General features: G+C 45.0%; 1 protein-coding gene across 4 annotated transcripts in view; it reads right to left on the bottom strand.

Moving 5' to 3' along the window:
• Window positions 1–7,105: 7,105 nt before the first annotated feature.
• IL31RA (interleukin 31 receptor A) overlaps window positions 7,106–20,475 on the bottom strand; it is a 1,058,288-nt gene continuing 1,044,918 nt past the window's right edge. For all 4 annotated transcript variants that reach the window (XM_085631330.1, XM_085631333.1, XM_085631331.1 and 1 more), the window contains 2 exons: window positions 11,609–11,687; window positions 7,106–7,874 (listed from right to left, as the gene is read on the bottom strand). In XM_085631330.1, coding sequence (XP_085487456.1) covers window positions 7,338–7,874; window positions 11,609–11,687 — 616 coding nt within the window. In that variant the 3' untranslated portion in view covers window positions 7,106–7,337. The remainder of the gene's footprint in view (window positions 7,875–11,608; window positions 11,688–20,475) is intronic.

Here is a 20,475-nt window from a genome sequence, read left to right as displayed (position 1 = left end):
GGGCAAGGATTGGTGGTGGATTTTGGACACTGGGTGGGCTGGGGTAAGGTGCTACCCCTCCAGGCCAAGGTGAAAGCCATTCTGGCCTGGGAGTCCCCCAAAACCCAAAGAGGTGTCAGAGCCTTCTTGAGCCCTGCCGGCTACTTTCAGAGGTCCATCAAGGGATATGGCTCCATTGTGACCCCCTTGACAGAACTGACTTCAAAGAAGCAGCCCAGAAATGTAATCTGGACAGAGGCCTGCAATCGGCATTTGACTCCCTCAAACAAGCCATGTGCACAGCTCCTGTGGTCAAGGCCCCTGACTTCTCTCTGGAGTTCATCGTTTGGACAGATGCCTCCAAACATGGTATCGGTGTGGTACTGTCTTAATTGAACAAGCGGGGCCTAGACTAGCCGGTAGCCTCATCACGCAGAGGTTACTTCCCTGGGAGCAAAGGTGGAGCGCGATAGAAAGGGAAGCTTTCGTGTTGGTCTGGGCCCTGAAGAAGTTGCGTCTGCATTTGTATGACACGCACTTCTTGGGGCAAATGGACCACATACCCCCTCAGATGGCTAATGCAAATGAGGGGCCAGAATCCAGAATTGCTAAGGTGATCCATTTCCTTACAGGTGATGGACTGTAGAGTGGAACACCAACCAGGGGTCGATCACTCCAACGCTGATGGCCTATCTAGATTTTTCAGTTTTAGTGATGAGGACCACCTGGATGCTGGGTAGAACCTCCCCACTTTTGACTGGGGCGGGACGGATGTTGGACCGGATACTCACCAGGTAGCATTTCCGTAAACTTTTAGTTGTTTCTGCCTGGGTTTACTTATTCTCTTGTGTGACCACCTGGCACTTTCACACTGTAAGTACGGAGTGAAAGTGTACACTTCCTTCCTACCTGTGTTGGGAAGTGGCATTGACTTAATGTTTTGAAACTTGGGCTGGTCTGCCATCGCAGACCAGTGGGTGCGCACTTGCATCTCTCATGATTAAACTCATGCGCAGCCTACCATTGCAGGCATTGCAGGCCACTCTATGTAGGCACCCGCACCTATGGTGTCCGTGACTGCATGTGTAGCCTGCCATTGCAGGCGTGTGCATGTGCACTAACACACATATTAGTTAAACCCGTGAACAGTCTGCTGTTGCATACTTGGGCAGGTGCACTTGCAACCATGGTGCTGGGGACTTTGGGCCTCATTTACAAAAAACTGACGTAGCGTGGCGCCCGCAAGCCATTTTGCTGTGCCGAGCTGCATCATTTTAAAAGCACAGGGATGCATAGTATCAATAACAATACGGCACATCCGTGTGCTCTGCCCTGCGCCGGCACACAATGGGCTGCCATGCACCAGTGTAGGCTCCCATGCGTCATGTTGCAAGAGTGCCTGCATGGCAGGGATTTGTATTTGTAGAGGGCAACATTCATCACGGCGCTAGGAGACCATAATCCTGTAGAGGGGAAGATGAAAGTAAGCAGTTTTAGGGTGGGCCGCTCATGGACAGTAGGTTGCTTTAGTTGGGATGATTGTTTTTTATGCAGGAAGGGAGGCCTTCCTGCACAAAAATAATCATTGATGGCATTTTCCTCTTTCTATGCGTGCAGCAGTATGCAGCACACATAGAAAGAAGAAAAAACAAAACGAAAAGAGGAAACAAACTAGGAGAAATAAAAGTACCCCTGGGAGATGTAGGATTCTGACTCATTCACAGGTTTATGAGACTTTGTAAATATGGGAATGTGTCAGGTTTCATGTATGTTGCAAGGGAACACCCACAGCAACACCCATGGAATTCCCCTTTCACTCAGAGTAATATGTAAGGGGCCCATATGTACAAGCCCATGAACAGTCACACAGGGTGATTTTACTTGGCCTTGTAAATATGGGCAGGCACACTGCTCAGCCGGTGCATCAAAAAGGTGATCCACCAGTGGTGCAATGACCTTGTAAATGAGGCCCTATATGTCCAATCTGTCATTACAGGTCTGTATGCACTCTAGCGTAGAGGAATACCTGTGTGTACTTTCACTACCTATGAGGCTTGCTCTACCCATTGCTTAGCATGGGGAAGTAGTTGACATTACTTTGGGCTACAATAGTAGATTACAGTGGATCAGCCGCATGATGTTTCCCATCAATGGATTCACAATGCCAAACCCTCTTCCAGTGATAAAGGGGGTTTTGGCATAACTCGCTTAGAAATGCCACTTATAGAATATGGACATTTCTATGCTCTAAGGGCCTCATTCATGAAAAGTGTTGCATCACTGGCTAAAAACACGGATGCAGAACTTTTCAGTGCGCCCTTCTTGCGACACCATGGATGCTCCACATTTACAGTACGGCACTCCATGTCGCAAGGTGTGACCAGATATGTCAGAAATCCTGATGTATCGGGTGGCGCAGTAATGACACATTGCTGGAGTGCATCGCAAAGCAGACGCAACTCCAACAATGTGTTATTACACATGGCCGAGTCCCATGTAAAAGGGCCTGTGTCAGCCCATATGCCTGCTGTGAAGTAGGCAAAAGGATTTGACGCAGTGAACTTGTAGAAGGGGTGCAGTGAAATCTCATAGATTTCCCTGCACCACTTCTACAAGCCTTTTTTACAGGGGAACACCCACCCTGCATACATTATAACTGACAAAGGTATACTGTAGTGCCAGGGATTACAAAGTGACGCATCTGCTTAGAGGAGTCACTTTGTAAATATTGAGCAGTGTGGCACATCCTTTGCGCTGCTGCAGTGACACAAAAAAGTCACGCAACAGCGGCAAAAGGCCTCATAAATAAGGCTTCAAGAGTCTTATGTGCCATGGTGCCAGGCTCCAGTGGACACCAGGGATCGGAGGAGCACATCTCTGCATTCCGCAAGTGACAGCCATAAACCATGGGCATCCCACGAGAACAGAAGGCCTCTGCCATTTGAGGGTCGAATGGGAAAGATTAGAGAGAGAAGTTTTTTACACTTAGCCTCTATGGGCTGAACCATGGCACCACTAAAGATTATGATCTGCATTCCACAGCCCATGTCTGACAGGCCTATAATTTAGTGGAGACATCTGTGGTTCAAAAGGAAACCACTTATATCACCTATAACTTCAAAGACACATTGAAGTATAACTACTGGTGCAATCCTTCAGCAAGAGGTAAGATACGCTTGTGGGGATGCGGGACTGGAGAACCCGTACTGCGTAGTGCACATTACCAGAGGACTCTTTTGTGCACATAGAGAATTACTGCCAGTGAAGGGGACTGCATGCCCTTTTGGAATAGTGGCTGGCCTGGGCCAAAGACCTGCTGAAGTGTGGCACCCTGAAGTGCCACACTTCAGCCTCGACCACGGGCTTCCTGTTCTCCTGAAGATTTCATGGACATCAAAGGTCTCCCACGACGGACCCACACCATCTACCTGTGTCAACTGGAGAGCGGTACCCTCTCAAGTGCCCACATTGGCTACTGAATTCCAAATGGTAGCGTAGTGTGAGTGTACAACTAAAAATTGTGCCTGGAGACCGGATTTTCTAGTTCAGAACCCCAGAAATCTTGTCCGCATCTACGGCGTGTGGTTCCTGTACTGCAGGGACCCTGACACTCATAAGCGTCTAGCTGGTGGTGAGTGGATTCACCGGTCACGAGACCCTGCGTGGCCCGTTTTGTTAATCATGGTGCATCTCTCTTGTGCGATATGCCGACTGCATGCTCATTGCGTGTGGAGTCTGATTCACAGGATGCTGCCCTCAGAGTTGGGGGTGTGCCCGTAGTAGTGCCACATTCTACCTCATATGGCTCTGCTGAGCTTGAGCCTGTGTATGTATGAACAAACTAGTGTGGTGCTACCTGTCTCATTGTGCACAAGATATTGTGCCTAATTTCCAGGAAGGTACAAAATTGCAACTCTTCGTGTGTATGACTGGAATTGCCTGGTGCAACCCATCTCAATGTGCACTGGTCCCTGAGCCTCATTTCCACGGAAGTACAGAATTTGCAATTCTCTGTGCTTGAAATCCCCTACCCACACCCCCAGCGGCGACACTACCCAACAGACCCTACTTACCTGGACCCCACTCACGACAGAAGACACCTTAAAGACCATGAAGAGCATCCACTCCAGAGCACCTTCAGATCCCTGCCCGCCACACATCCTCCACAGGACCGCCACAGCCATCGTACACGAGCTGCGTCGAACCATCAACTGCTCCTTTGAAACCGCCATATTCCCCAACAACTGGAAGCGTGCCGAAGTCAACCCCCTCCTAAAGAAATTCTCCGCAGACCCGAAGGACCTCAAGAATTTCAGACCCATCTCAATGCTTCCTTTCGCAGCCAAGGTCATCGAAAAGGCTATCAACACCCAGCTAGCACACTTCATCGTAGCCAACAACATCATAGACACCTCTCAATCTGGATTCCACAGCAACCACAGCACCGAGGCTGCCCTCCTCGCTGCCACAGATGACATCCACACCCTCCTCGACCAAGCCAAATGGCAACCCACATTCTCCTGGACCTATCAGCAGCCTTCGACACCGTCTCCCACCGCACACTAACCACCAGACTCCAGGCCCTTGACTAGTTACGCTCATTTCTCACAGGCAGAACACTGAGATAAGACTCCCGCCCCTTCCTCTCAGAACCAACAGAGATCAGATGCGGAGTACCCCAAGGATCCGCCCTCAGCCCCACCCTCTTCAACGTCTACATGGCCCCCCTCGCAACCATCATCAGAAACCATAGGGTCAACATCATCTCCTACGCGGATGACACCCAGCTCATTCTCTCCCTCACCAAGGAACCCTGCCAACATCAGGCACAACTCCCGAGAAGGGATGAAAGCTGTCGCAACCTGGATGAAGAACAGCTGCCTGAAACTTAACTCAGAGAAAACAGATGTCCTTGCCCTCGGCTCCACCCACTCCACATGGAACGACGCCTGATGGCCCCCCGCCCTCAGAAACCCACATATTCCGACAGACCATGCACTTAACCTCATCATCATACTGTACTCATTGCTCACTATGAATCGCCAAATCAACGCCGCCTTCTCCGCATGCTTCAACACCCGCATCATCCTATGTAAAACATTCAAGTGGATCCCTTCCGAAGCAAGGAAAATGGTCACTAACCCCCTCATCATCAGCAGACTGGACTACGACAATGCCCTCTATGCGGGAATCAACAAAAAACTCCTGCCCAAACTCCAGACCATACAGCGAGACTAATCCTCGATATCCCACGGCACAACCACATCACCTTTGCGACCTTCACTGGCTCCTCTTCGAAATAAGAATAACTTTCAAGCTGCTCACGCACGCCTAAAAAGCCCTCCACAACATCGGACCTCAATGCCTCAACGACCGCTTCTTCTATGTCCCCAAAAGAAACCTCTGTCGGCTGACCTCTCCCTAGCGGCTGTCCCATACTTCTACAGAACCTGATTGGGTGGAAGGTCCTTCTCCTACCTCGCAGCCAAGACCTGGAATGATCTCCCTCTCCACCACAGGCGTAGCCTGACTAGGCACCAATTCAGGAAAGACCTCAAGACCTGGCTATTCAAATGACCCAAACAGAACTGCTCACCCTCCCCTCAGCACATTGAGACCCTAACGGGTGAGTAGTGCGTCCTACAAAACCCTGATTGTTTGATTGATTGAAATCTGAAGTGTCGAGTGCGACCCATACCAACTTGCACCAGACCCTGTGTCCGGATTGCCTAGGCATGATCCTGAACAATGTGTACCAATCGGAGCACCTCCTCCTATTGAGAGGCTCCCTTGTGTTACTCCTCAGTCATCGGTTGTTCCCTTTTGACCCTTACCACAGCAGACCAACTGCCCTCTCCACATCTGGCCCCTCAAGAAGACATCTTGATGTCAGAACAGTTCAGAAGTGCGTTAAGAGACTGTGCGATTCCATTGTGTTTTGAGAACTGTGGATGAGCTTCCCAAGTGGCTGTTAAACTCCCCTTGTTTACGTCTACTTTCTAATTAAAACTTGCTTCATATCCCCACCTGCTTCCTGAGGACCTAGACTAAGTATTACTTTGGCCGCATGCGGCCTATTATCCAGGAGGAGGTGCTAGTTATCGTACATCTGGGCATATAGAACCATCGGGATGAACTAAGAGTGTGGAGGGAGGCTGGGGCCACAGAGTCTGTAGGGTGTTATCCATTGACATGCTGGGTACCAGTAGCACCGCGTTAGGGTGCTGAGTGCGTATGTGTGCAAAAGCTTTTCATAGGGACTGGGCTGATACCTGTTGCACTTAGGGAGCTGTGCAGAGTGAGTATGTGTGAGTGAGAGTGATAGTCTGCACACCGCCTGTGATTCACGACACTAGCCGGCGGTGCCGCATTACATGATGATTTCATGCCAAATGGACAATACATTTGACATTGGGTTTACCCGTGTGGCTCTGGCCCGCGGTGCTGCTAAAAAGTGACCTAATATCGCTTATGTACATATTTTTTTATATTGTTGTGACCTTGGGTGAACCTATAACTATATGGGATTGTATTATCAGGATTCCTAGGGTGGGCCTGGGGTGGACAGCATGTCGCACCGCATAAGGGTGCTCTCATTATTGGGGGGTTAGATTAGGAATTGTCCAAAGTGTGCATGCTATTGATATCATAACCATACGAGTGGGCCTAGTACTGCTAGTAATATTTTCAAATGTATTATACTCAAAAGAATATGATGTTCATGTTATAATGATTGAATATGTGTGTTGAATACAAACGTTATTTACATACATCCTGTGCGAAGTCTCTTTTGTGACGCTCGGTGTATTTATCGCAATTATCTGCTGTTCCTTTGCTTTACACATTGCCTCTGAGAATCAGCCTGACTGTTCAGTGCCAAGCTACCCAAGGGTGAGCACAGGTTATACAGTGAGTATAATCACCTGTCCTTGACCGGAGCAGTAGGTTCTGCCTGGCTGAGGTCATCCCTTCAGCCAACCAGAAAGTGGAGGTTCCAACAAAGGTCAATCAAATTGAAATCATTCCGCCATCCGTTAAGCATTGCTTCATTCCATGGCACAACAATATACATTATACATTTTGACCAAATCAAAAACAAGAGAGACCTTCCATAAAATAAAATAGATTTATATTTTGAACGCGATTGTTTTTATCTGATATCAAACGCAAAACCATCTGGTTGTAGATCAATGCAGTTTGTCTTTTTTTCCCATTGCTTTCATTTCTAGCCTATTATAAAAATGTAGGACAGTGATAGTGTGCACGAGGACCAACTGCTCATTTTCACTTTTTGGAAGGCTCTCCAGCAAGAAGTTCTCTGATGCTACTTAATCTGGAACTATTCTCTTACTCACAGCTTAATGCACCACTCTAAGGCCCACCATATCCGTGGTTACATAGTGCTCTCCTATACCCTTCAGTGGGCCAGGAGCTATTAACATTAACTGCTGGTTGTGTCCTGTTTCAATTTGGTTTGAGCTATTCCCAGGAAATATGAATTCTCGCGTAATGACTGAATTCTTCAAATAGGGGTTGAAAGCAGCTTTATCCATAAATATCTCCTCTTCAGCCGTGTACTGAATACTGTCCTCTTCATAATGTAAACCTTGAATCAAACAGCTCCCGGATACATTTATTTGTTCCCCTGGTGTGTCAGATGATTGACTCTTGTAAATTTTCTCTGGAGATATGTAGGACAGGGGAGATGGAGGCTTTGCAAAATCAATCTCTTTCCAGCAATGAGAATTATGTTGTCTACTTGTTGATTCTAAGAAGTTCCTAGGATATTCTTCAATCACTTTAGTCTTATTTCCATCAGTGCAAAGGAAATCCAAAACATTGATAATTTCATCATTTAAAATCCCATCAGACTGAATGTATAGCAGTGGAGTAACCTGTCAATAGGAAAAAAATATTTAATATGTTTCAGCATTCTATTTAAATATGTACATCTTCTGCAATGAATTAAACAAAAGTGTACCCTTGCACACCTACTATTGGATTTTTTTCCTTTCTGATCTACTCAAAGAACTAAATGAAAGGAGGGTTCAGGCTCCACCCAAGTTAATAGATGTTATCAACTTGGTTGGCCCCTATGGAGGCTGTTAAGCAGAAGACAATAAACATGATCCTGGGTGAGTTTGACAGAGAGGAGTGTTAGACATCTGCAATACACACACAGCCAAAAAATGATGCACACGACTCAATAAGGAGATCCATGCAAATTTATAAAAAATACTCTTACCTTTATATAACGTTTGGCACCAAGATCATCAAAATCAGGTAAGTACGTTTCATGTTATGAGTTTTTACAGGTTTGAGAAATCAACACAGAGCAATTTCTGAAGAGGTAATGTTATCCTATGGAGGAAAGACATACACCACATACAGGTACTTCACAGCGACTTACAGGACCAATCGCCTAGATTTAAGGTAAGTATGGGACAAGGTCCAATGCAGCACCAACATGTCACCTCGGGCGGCACTGGGGCGGCTGGGTGCAGAGGTGCCTTTCAGAGTTGGGTGCCCAATGTTATCCTATGGAAAAACATGCATGAAGCAAGATCCAAGGCAGCACCAACAGGTCACCTCGGGCGGCACTGAGGCAGCCGGGTGCAGAGGTTCTTTTCAGCATCTGGTGCCCAATGTCAACAATGGGAATTGGCGCGGTAGAAAAGAGGCTGCAGGCTTGGACTGGAAAGCCAGTCAGGCTGACCCAACAAGGGGGCTCAGGTCTCACGATGCTCTGAGACATGGGGATTCCTTCAGTTCATTTCCACTGGAGCCAGGAGTGACCGCTGCAGAGGTGTCTTGAGGCTTCAGGTTTTTCACAGCCGAGTGACTCCCAGTCGGGGAGCTGCACACAGAGGATGTAGGTGGCTTTGAGGAGTCCCCGCCTGGCAACCCCAAGTTGGGTTTCTTCGCTGGTGGGGCATGCTGGTACAGTTGGCCCACTTCCACTTGGGATTGGAGCGATGGGTGCAGTGGTGCGGGCTGGTGTCGGGTTTACACAGTTCTTTCTTTGGTACCTACAGGACACAGGGAAGTTGCCCCGCTTCTCTATGGGTGTTCCTGAGTCCTGGCAGAAGTGCTGGCGGTCCTCCCAGGCTTTTGGAGGCACTGCAACTTACACAGGGTGAGTCGACTTTTAGCAATCGTCGGACACAGAGAACAGGCCGGCTGGGTTGGCTCCAAGTCAGTTGCTCCTTCCACAGTTCTTGCTTTTTGTACCTCTTCAGTCCTTCTTCTTTTAGGTCAGCAGGGTCTGATTTCCTTGTGCCAGGGGCTCTGCTAAATACTAGAATTAGGAGTGTTAGGGGGGTGTAAGGTAGTAGCCATTGGGCTACATACCCCTGGGGTCACTACGCCCCCTATATGACCACTTCCTGTGGGAAGTGGGAATAACCCTCTCCCAGAGTTCCTAAGTTTGCCTTCACAAAGATGGCAGACTTCTGATTTTCATATTCAATACACGCCTCTCTGACTACTAATTTTCCCACCTGTCTATGCGCCAACTCTTTGTAAATCTAGGCCTACAATTCATTGTAGCTATGGATTGTGTAAACATCTACGGATAGATGTATGGGAATTTTGTGCAAAAAGTGGAGCTAATACAGCGCAAAAAGTTTGTAAATCTACCCCATGGATTTTGTTTCAGATCTGTGTTAAAAAATATGTAAAAAACCCCCGGCACAAAATCTTTGTAAATCTAGGACTGTGTTTCTCTTAATCAGAGCAGGACAAATGGAACTTTAAAAATACCCTGAGAAAACCTTTTCTTTGAAACAAGAAATGCAAAAAATTATGATTTTACCCCTCCTCCCCCAATCTGGCTATAAGGAACTGTCGGAAGTTACCATTTGTCCTACAAAACTGTTTTGAAGTTTCTTTCCCTCAACAACAAGAGCATAAAACTAAAGTAGAGATGTTAAGATGTATGTGACAAACATTGTGGCCAAGATTTATCAGGACTTTGCTTTGTGTTACATTTAAATCTGGGAAGAGTTCCATGGGTGGAGCATTCCATTCCCATGCATCCACCCATAGATTTTGGCATATTGCTGGATTTACAAAAGCTAGTAAACCAGGGGGATGCATCAAAATGCTACGCTTTTCCCAAAGAGGCGTGACAAGGAGAAATTTCTTTATTTCATGTTAATTAGTTCCTCTTTCCACATGTGCTGCAAATGCCTCAAATAATTGTTTTTGTGCAGGAAGGTATCTCTTCCTGCACGAAAACAATCCTGCCCATAACGCAGGGACCCTTGCGCTTGCACTATTGTTCAAGGGTGCCTGAGTTGGTGCTAGGCAGCACACAGTGCATCAGCAGAAATTATCCATTTCTTGATAAATATAGAGCATTTCTATTCACCCCTTCCAAGCTTTGCAGGGTAGCAACTTAGCTTGCTGGCTTGCATTGCTTGAAAGATTAGGAAATATTCCACTGTGTGGTTAACAGTCATTTCATCACTAATTGGGATTATGAGTTGTGTAGGAACATCAAGTTCTCAAGATATATCTCCACTCACATTTCACTAAGAAAAAAGCGACTTATGCATGGTGACACAGGGCCCAGAATGAGGGAAAAGAACAGGAGAATCGGTGCCCAAACACCCATTTCCACACTCACTGGCAAATAGTCAGCTTTCACACTCTAATGGCCCTACACTGCCAGTCCAGTAATACCGCATTCCAGAGTTACCATTCCCCATAAAACTGGTAATTCTGGGTGCAGTATTACTGAAATGGTGTCCCTGCACAAATCATGATGGATGTAACTGTGAAGAGCTTAATGTCTAAGAGTTTTTTAACTCTCTCTCTGAGAAATATCCTTTCTCTAGCTGTGTTAACTGATACTGAACAACAAGGCATGAGCTTGTTATAATGACTTTCAAAAACAAAGTGGCTTATTTTTGAGAGGTTTTCTCTGCCAGGGCATCACTTTTTTTTACACTTTACACTTTAGTGGTGTAAGGCTCTAAATCATACCTATGAGGCGATGCAAAGCCACTCTGAATGGCTTTGCACGGCCTCATAAATATGGAGTAAGCCGAAGCAGCGCAAGTCGCTGCCTTGCATTACTCTGTGCCAAGGAGGCGGGTTTTACGACACAACACCCATGGGTTTTGATGATGCCTCAGATTTACTTAATCAGGTACAGCTGGGGAAGCTCCAAAACGCCTCCCCAGAGCAGGTGTAGCAAGGAGAAATATTTGTATTTCTCCTCACATTCTGTAGCACACATAGAAAAAGGAAAATGCCTCTCTAGACTTTTTGGGGCAGGAAGTTGCCCTTTCCTACACAAAAACAATCCTGCCTGCAATGGAGGCACCCTTGCACCATGGTGTAAGGGTGCCTGCATTGGAGTTAGCCAGCAAATGTTGCACCAGCACAGGGAAAAAGGACAAGAATGCACCTTATTTCATAATCACGTGCATTCCTGCCCTTTGACATTGGCATAGGCTTAGGGCAGCGCAGCAAGAAGACTTTCAGCTCTGCCCTACGCCAATTCATCATAAATGAGGCCTTAATTTTAGGCTGAGGCATAACTGTTTGTGGTCAAAGTTCAAGTCCAAATTAGGTTTTCAAGGAACAGCACATAAGCACAGAAGAATATATACAGTGTTACCTTGGACATATCATCAGACCATTCTGCCATGCTGCTTCCTGCAGGATTTGGCACATCAGGCCAGCAGATTTGTTTCCACCTATGAATCAAGAAAGAGTATTTACAGGAACTGTGAAAAAAGGAATTATAGCCTTACCTACCTGTAAATGATTAAGTCAGCAATGATGAAACGGCCCATGATAATTCCATGGCATACTTACTTTTGCAGAATTGATATTCTGATGAAAATTGCCCATTTTATTGTAAAGTTACTTACGAGAAAAGACCCATGTACTCCCTTTGCTAGTTGCCCAACCCATTCTCCTTTTTTGTGACCCGGTTCACACTTCATCATCTCTTCTTTTATTGCTTCTGTATGATTGTGAATACGATTAGGAGACACCGACGATCAAATTAACTAAGGATTTGTGTCAGGGTTGCGTCACTTTTATGAGGAAGCCCCTATGCAAAATTGTTTTGCATTTCCTAAGCAACACAAAGCTGCTTTGCATGGTTTAGTAAATACAAAGTAGAGCTATGCGCTGTATTGCGTTATTTTGAATCCAGGAGGCATTCCATGGGTACAGTTCGGGAATCCCCATGAATCCACAATTGGATTTTGACACAATCCTAGATTTACTGAGGTCAGTAAACTTGGCATTGCACCAAAATGTTATGCCTCCCTGTAGCTGGTTAAATGAAGAGAAATATCTTTATTTCATCTTCTTACCTACTCCTTCTATGCATTCTGCAGCACAAATAAAAATATGAAAATGCTAGTAAGGATTGTTTGTGTGCTTGAAAGCATCCCTTTCTGCACATAATAATCCTGCCTGTAATGCAGACACCCTTGCATGGTGTAGGGGTGCCTGCTTTGGCGCTAGGCAGCAATCAGCGGTAGGAGGCAGCAGAATTGCACCATATCTTAGTAGATACAGCACATTTCTACTGCCTCCCTTTCACACAGAGCAGCAACTGTGCTTGGTGCCCTGCATTGCGTGAAATGATAGTAAATATCTCCCTGAACTTCTGGTGTTAAACACCAGGGACTGTATTATCCATTGTGGCCTGGGGACACAAAGTGGCATTTGCACCCACTTTGGCCAGACCTGGACCACAATTGTATTGTAGAAGGGTGAGCAGACGCTTGTACGTCCTCTTCTGTAATACTGATAGCACTGGCACACATGAAACACCAGCTCTATCATGAGAGGGCATCATCCCATACAACTGAGAAACTCTCTTTGCCTCTGTGCCCACAACGTATTATAGAAGCAGATGCAAACATGCCTTTAGGAGGAGCACTGAAAGTTCGCCAAAAAGACTAGCACTCTGTCAGTGCAACTCCCTGACGGTAGCCTTTTCAAGGGGTGAAAAGGGTCCCAAGGACCCCACAGACATCCCCCTGCAGGTGAGTGCAGTCACTCACCACACCCGCCTGCATGGGGATCTCTCAGCCCTTTTAAAAGTACAGGTAGGATCCGCCTACACAGATAAAACAAAGAGTGGGCTTTGAAGCAGCACACCATATTTCACCCATGGCAGCGCAAGTTTGATTCATTGTAATGGGGCACACTATCCAGGTTTGCGTCCAGCGCACCTGTTGAAAGATGCACTGTGGCGCAAACTGGGACAGTGCATCCTTTCCATAATATGGTCCTAGGTCAGTGCTGCCCCACTGTGGTGTACTCAAAGGGTCCACTTTTTCACACTTCGAAACTGAAAATGGACTTGAGGTTAACTGTCTAGTCGTTAATAAAGCAAGTGGGACAACATACACAGATCAAATTACCTTACATGAGCAGCATCATAGTTATGCTGTTCTGCTAGAATTTGGATAAAGAACAAAGCTGGAAACTAGATCTTCTGGGGAATCTTATTCCCTAATGGGTAACAGTTCGAAATGGTCACAAGTTTTTTGTATGCTTTTTATTTTGTATTTCTCTGATAGTCCAGAGCAGTAGAACTAACAAAAATACAGCCAACATGTTTTGCCCCTTCTTGGCGCACAGGCCTGGGGCTTTTTCAATGCTGATAATAGAAAGTACGAACATAAAGGAATCATTTCTAAAGGGGTAAAGGAAAAACAGTAGGAAAAGTTATTTGAAAGAAAGGAAAGAGTGAAAAACCCCAAAGATGGTCCAGTTGATAGATGCCATAGGCACCTGAATAAGCATAGTACAACTCAAAACTGGAACAGGCTTCCTTAGAAAATTAAATCTGCCCCCTCTTTTTGGAGTTCCCGCACTAAATCCTAACTCTGGAGCATATCATCAAGGACCGGCGATAATTATCGCTAAGCGCACTTAGCGCTAGGATAATTATCGCCGGCTAACGTGGATTTTTATCGCTGAGATAGCGTGCTATTAGCAACGCTTATCTCAAAAGCGATAAGAGTCCTAGCGCTAACTGCCAAACGTGAGATTATCGCTGGAAACCCAGCGATAATCTCACGAAGTTTGGCGTTAGCTTGATGATAGGGCAAGGCAAACTTAGCCAGGATATCCACCTTCCATAGGATATCATGGCTAAGTCAGTCCTGAAGCAGGCGTAAGGAAAGTAGCAATAACATGGATTATTGCTACTTTTCTTGCCGCTATGCTTCATAGCGTGGGGCTTGATGATAGGAGAAATGTTGCTTAGCGACATTTCTCCAGTCATGTCAGGGCAGGAACGCCCACTTTGCATCTCATTAGAGATGCAAAGCTGGGCGTTCAGAATTCAGGCGCTAATGCAAGGTTTCACGCGATAGCGTGACCTTGCTGATTAGGCGATAAAATTATCGCCGCTTTTCGCCCGAAAACGGACGCAAAAGCGGCGATAATTTTTTATCGCCTCGTTGCTGACATGCCCCTCTGTTCTCTATGTTTCTTTATCTCTTAGAGCAGAGACACCTCCAAGTATTTGTTTTCTCTTTACAAAACTTGAAATCAAATCAAATCATAGTGATAGGGTAACAAAGGGAACAAAAGGAACTGAAAAAGCAAAAGTCCCAACCCAGAGGGAACATAATTCCAATTGTTCAAATTAGCATCTTGATACATAAGTCAATAGAAAGCCAAAACCAATTCAAATGCTGGTTTGAAAACTAATGGCATGTAGAGATACATCATTGAGAGAAACCAATAACAGCAGTCCCTACGGGAGCTGCAGGTAAGTCAATCAACAGTTTGAATCAGCATTATCAGGAACAATTAGCATGTGTCATACCCCAAATAAAAGGATATACAACAAAGAATTCATACATGTGCCAAAGGTAAGGATAATGCATAGTAATTCCAAGAGATGAACACATTTTGTACATACAGATCCCAATGCATGTAAAAGGTCCAACATAAAGTCCAAGGAGGCATCAAGTCATTCATACGTAATATAGGCAACAAAATCAAGGTGGAGGAGATAAAATGATAGTAGCAAAAGAGAAGAAGAAAAAAACTGGCGCAGTTTTTTGCATTTCAAGGTCCATATGTTGTAATGTTTGGTTAGTAATGGGGGCAAACCCTATTTACAAGTGCCCCGTGGTCGTAGCGGTACATGTCTTTATTTTGTACCAAGAACATATATCAGAAAGTGTTGTATGATCATTGCGATAGATAGGTAGAGAGAAGTTACATAACTGTAAGTAGATGAATCTCTAGGAATGGGTGGTCCCAAAGTATCATAAGTGCTTGAAGTGCCAAAGGTTTACATACACCGTATTATCCCTAGAGGGACACCGTGTGCATGCAAATTCACTAGCAAATTGCGTCGCCTTGCGACTCGCAATTTGTGAGTCGCAAATTGCAATGTACAACAGTGTCTCAGACACTATTTGCGATTCCCAATCGAAATGCAAATTGCATGTCTCATCAATATTCATGATGCAACCGCAATTTGCGACCCCATTGAGAATGGCCAGCACTCACAGGAATGGTGGCCTGCTGGGGGCAGCAGACCACCATGCCTGTGACCACTTTTTCAATAAGGACTGGAATCCTAACAAGGGTTCAAGTAGTATATTGCATACAACATAAACTACGAAAATATAGAATATATATCACATAGAACAAAACAAAAATATATCAAGTATAAGACTCTTGGCAAGTGATGCCCCTACACAAATTCAAAAATGTACAAAATGTAATAGGACAATAATATAAAATTAGATGGCAATGGCGCTCTCCTGTTATAAAGACAATAAACAGTGTAAACATAAACAGAGGAAAATTATTACACATAAGCTGTTCAGACAAAATAAAAAACAAGAATAGCAAAGATTGCGTCCTCTTCAATCAAGGCCATATATAGGCGTCAGCAGGGTTTTGACCACATTAAACTTGAGTGGTCATCATCAGGACAAACAATATTCAATAACAGAGCATCCAATAGAAAAATGTGTTCATTCTCCTTATCACGAGGAGTCCAAGGTAAAAAATGTAGTAAACTCAAATAGCATATAGTACACACACAATTGCGCAATGCAATTGAGAGTAATATATGTCAATATATACCAGAAATAAATGTTAGATAGGAGTCCAATCACTCTCGCAATGGGCCAATTAATGCATAAACAGTCCCTCGCGAAGAAAACCGCAACTGCACAGAACTACGACGGAGTCAGTTCTGAGCAGTCACTTCCGCTTTCAGTCAGTGACTCATAAAACAGCATTTGTACATGCCTGGAACATTTTTTGCGGTCGCAAACGGGCCTATCACCCGTTTGCGGCCGCAAAAAAGGGTTGTACATCTGCAGTCTTGTTAAAGCGTCATTGCCGGAAAGATTCATGTGACCCAGAAGTTACTGAAATAAATATATTCATCTGTGCGGGATGCCGGTAATCATGGATGCCTCATATAAAATCCAAAATTTGGAGTGGGGAATAGCCAAGGAGGGCTAACCTAAAGACCCTAAGGGAAAGTAAATATTATTAAGTGGGTGAGAGAGTCCAAAGTATATGTATTTATGGAAGAGTTAATAAAATAAAAGGAAAACACAAGGTAGATGAAAGGAAACAAAAATTTCGACGACGTGAGTGATGACGAATTCAAAGGCACACGTGATCATTAGGGCTGTAACACCAACCATGTGGTCATGCAAGTAAGATCTACAAAAGGTCTAACATTTATGGAAAATGAGTATTGGATATTAATATTAGGAAGTGTTGTTTTGCAGTTTGTTTGATCCCAGTTTGCAGATGTTGCAGTGGTGGCAAATCCAAATGCCCGGTGGTCTGTCCAGAAATGTAGATTTTGTAGTTCTCTTGTCCACAAATTCTGATTTGCATAATAGGTGTTGTAGATAACGTGCTCTCCTGAAACCTATTCCTGGGATGGTGTAAGTCCCTTGTCTAGGGGTAAGACATATCTAGGGCATGTAACTCAAATTCTCCTCTGTGGGCCTGCAGCACTGGTTGTGCCACTCATGGATGTAGCTCTTCAAATGTGCCACAGGTTTGCCATGGCGGTACCTGTGTGTGCAGGTTACTGTTACTTGGCATTTAAAAAGCTACTTGCCAAGGTTCTGCATGACTCTCACTACATCAGAGTATTCCCTGGGGCAGGGTGCGGTGTCGATAAGAGGTAGGGCATATGTGCTAAAAGCACTGGTAGTGAATAGCACCGGATGTGTGTTCGGTACAATAGGGTCTGCTTCTCGCATAGGATTGACATGAGGGATCTGTGGAAAGGCTATTGAGCTGTATTTCCTACGTGCAGAAGAGTGGCAGTATAGTGTTTGATATCATTGAGTTATTAATGGCAAATCCTCTCCGGTGGTGCAAGTGCATTTGACATTACTACTGTGGAAATACCACTTTGGGAAAGTGAGCATTTCTGTGCTTGTGGCTCTGTGTGCCAGTCAGCTTGTCACTCAATCCATATCTGGGTGCTGATGGGACAGCCACATCTGTGCATTCCTGAAAAGATAGCCATAAACTATGGGCTCAAGGGAACTGCAGAACTCTGAGGGACCTTCCTGGGACGGATAAGAGGAGGTCGAATTGGCACTGCATTCCAAGGGGCAGGGTCTTGGCCTCACTAAAGATATTGATCAAGCCTCTCAGGGTAGAATGGCAGACAGGACAAAATCTAGAGGGGGGCTGTGCATTTCAAAGGTGGCCTTTTGAACTGATCTCATCTTCAAAGGCCATTGTGGGTGTAAGTACTGGGGATCTGCCTTCAGTATATTTTTCAGTCGACTGAGCGATATTCGCGCCAGCACAAACCCGTGAACCTACATGCCAGAAGCTAAGAACTCTACAGATAAACACTTTTAAATATACCTGTTATGAAGATGATAACAGTAGCGTCACGGAATATACACATTGACGCTCACTCTCTATTCTATTTTAAAAGATTTTAAATACAGAACATTCGATTGAGAAGTTTTCTTCCCTCAAGATCATCCTTTATTAGCATCAACGCTTTCTCTGATAAAAACTAAGATTATTCCTCAACATCCTGGGGATACCCACATTTTACTTTGAGCCAAGCTTCATATATTCCCATAAAAAAGTTATTGGTGGAATTTCCTGACGAAGGCACCCATTGTGCCGAAACACGCGTCGAAGAATTTATCTCTGCCACTCATTATTGAAGAATTCATCTTTCCCATTCACTGTTTTTAACCATTACATATACTTTGCACAATATGAACTGAATGATGTTATGAATTTGATGTATTTTTTATGCACTTGCTTTCGATTAAATATTATTGTTTTTTTATAAATGTATTGTATTCATTTCTTGTATGATATTGTACTTATGTGAATTTAGATTGCCTGGGAACTATACCTTTCATTGTGTTTTGCCCTGTCCCAGGAACTATATTGTTCTACAGGGGGTCCTTGATACTCACATGTGCATGCGTCAAGAGCGCCATAACGGGGCTCATAAAGATGCCCAACTTAATAAATAGTATGTAGAATCTTTGTTCTGCTTGAAACTTTTTCTGCAGTACCAGAATATTTATGTGGAATACAGTGCACACAAGTCACCAACTGTCACCTGCACACAGAGTTACTCTTCATTACAAAGATTTTTAACGTGTTCAATACTTCTACACACCTTTGGTGCTTCAGGAGCCCAAGCGCTTTGTAAACACATATACCCATTAGCTGGATACAGGCTGTACAAAATTATGTAAAACAATAATATGGTAGCTACCTGTCACTATGTAAACTATTTAAAAAAAATAGCGCTCTCACTGGATGATGTCATCAGTTGTGTCATCTATTAAGTCATGTGAGATGTCACCAGTGATGTCATAAATGATGTCATAAATGATGTCATAGAACATGTCATCAGTGATGTCATATGTGAGGTCATAAACAGTGCATGGTGGGGGGCGCAAGTTATAGTTAGCTCAGCTAAATATAACAGTTCATGGTCAGTGACATCACTGATGACATCTCAAATGACATCACTCATGACACCATCCAGTGATTTTGAGTGTTTTCTAAATGTTTCTGAGAGTTAAAGATATATACTAAGGTACCGCAAAAGTTAAATTAGTATACTTTGTGGACTACTGAGTGATTCAATGTTTTAACATATATTATGTGAGTGGCTGTGTGACTGTGTATCCGTGTGTGTGTGTGGCTGTATGGGTGTGTCAGTAAGTGTGTGATTGGCTGTATGAGTGAATACGTGGGTGTGTAAAAAGCTGTAAGTGTGAGTGAGTGGCCGTGTGAGTAGCTGTATTGGTGTGTGAGTGGCTGTATGGGTGAGTGAGTGGCTCTGTGAGTGGCTGTAAGGGTGGGTGAGTGGGTATGTGAGTGGTTGTATGGGTCTGTGAATGGGTATTTGAGTGGTTGCGTGGGTCTGTGAGTTGGATGTGTTAGTGGCTGTATGGGTCTGTGAATGGGGGTGTGAGTGGGTGTGAGAGTGGTTGTATGGGTCTGTGAGTGTGTATGTGAGTGGCTGTATGGGCCTGTGGGTAGGTGTGTGATTGGCTATACGGATCTGTAAGTGGGTGTGTAAGTGGCTGTATGGGTTAATAAGTGGATGTGTGAGTAGCTCAATGGGTGAGTGAGTGGCTGTATGAGTAGCTGTATTTGTTAGTGAGTGGGGGGCATATTTACAATAACTGGCGCATCCCTGATGCGCCAGTTGTCGTGCGCCACAGCTCCGCCACCATGGATGCTCCGCATTTACAATGCGGCGCACCATGGGGCAAAAACGGCAAAGATGCGTGACGCATCTGTGCCGTAAAAGTGGTGCATTGCTGGAGTTGCGTCGCAAGCGCGACGCAGCTCCGGCAATGCTCTGGGGGGCCCTATCTTGTTAATGCTGCGTCAATCCTTACGCCTGCTTCAAGCAGGCGCAGGGTTTTGATGCAGCATGGGCCTAAAAGTGACTAAGTGAAATCTTGTAGATTTCACTCAGCCACTTTTAGGAGGCGTTCCTGCGCCGGAACGCCCCCCCTGCGCAGGAACGCCTACATGTGGTGCAGGTCTTTACAACGTGACGCATCTCCCAGATGCGTCACGTTGTAAATACCCCGCACCATGCCGCAGGATTTGCGTTGCCGCTGCGTCACAAAAGTGACGCAACGGCGGCATAAATGAGGTGCAAGGGGCTTTGTAAATCTGTTCCTTGGTGTCTTAATAGGTGAGTGAGTGGCTTTGTGAGTAGCTGTATGGGTGGGTGAGTGGGTGTCTGAGTGGTTGTATAGAACATCCTACAACACCAGTGACACTCTGAATCTGCTCACCTCAAATGTCTGTTTTTCTAGGAAGGTTTTTAAGCATAGGATTAGCACAGCGCCATCCACATCGAGCTAGAAATGGACAAAGTCTTTTGCCATTTCGACAGCAAAGTCTTTAAGCATAGTATTATCACAGTGCCATCCACGCAGAGCTGTAAAATGACAAAAGCCTTTTACCAATCCAGACACTACTGCTCTGGAT

The sequence above is a fragment of the Triturus cristatus genome, chromosome 2_1, assembly GCF_964204655.1.
Source record: "Triturus cristatus chromosome 2_1, aTriCri1.1, whole genome shotgun sequence".
NCBI lineage: Eukaryota > Metazoa > Chordata > Amphibia > Caudata > Salamandridae > Triturus > Triturus cristatus.
Note: the sequence above shows the minus strand (reverse complement) of the source record. Positions and strands in the feature narration are given on the sequence as shown.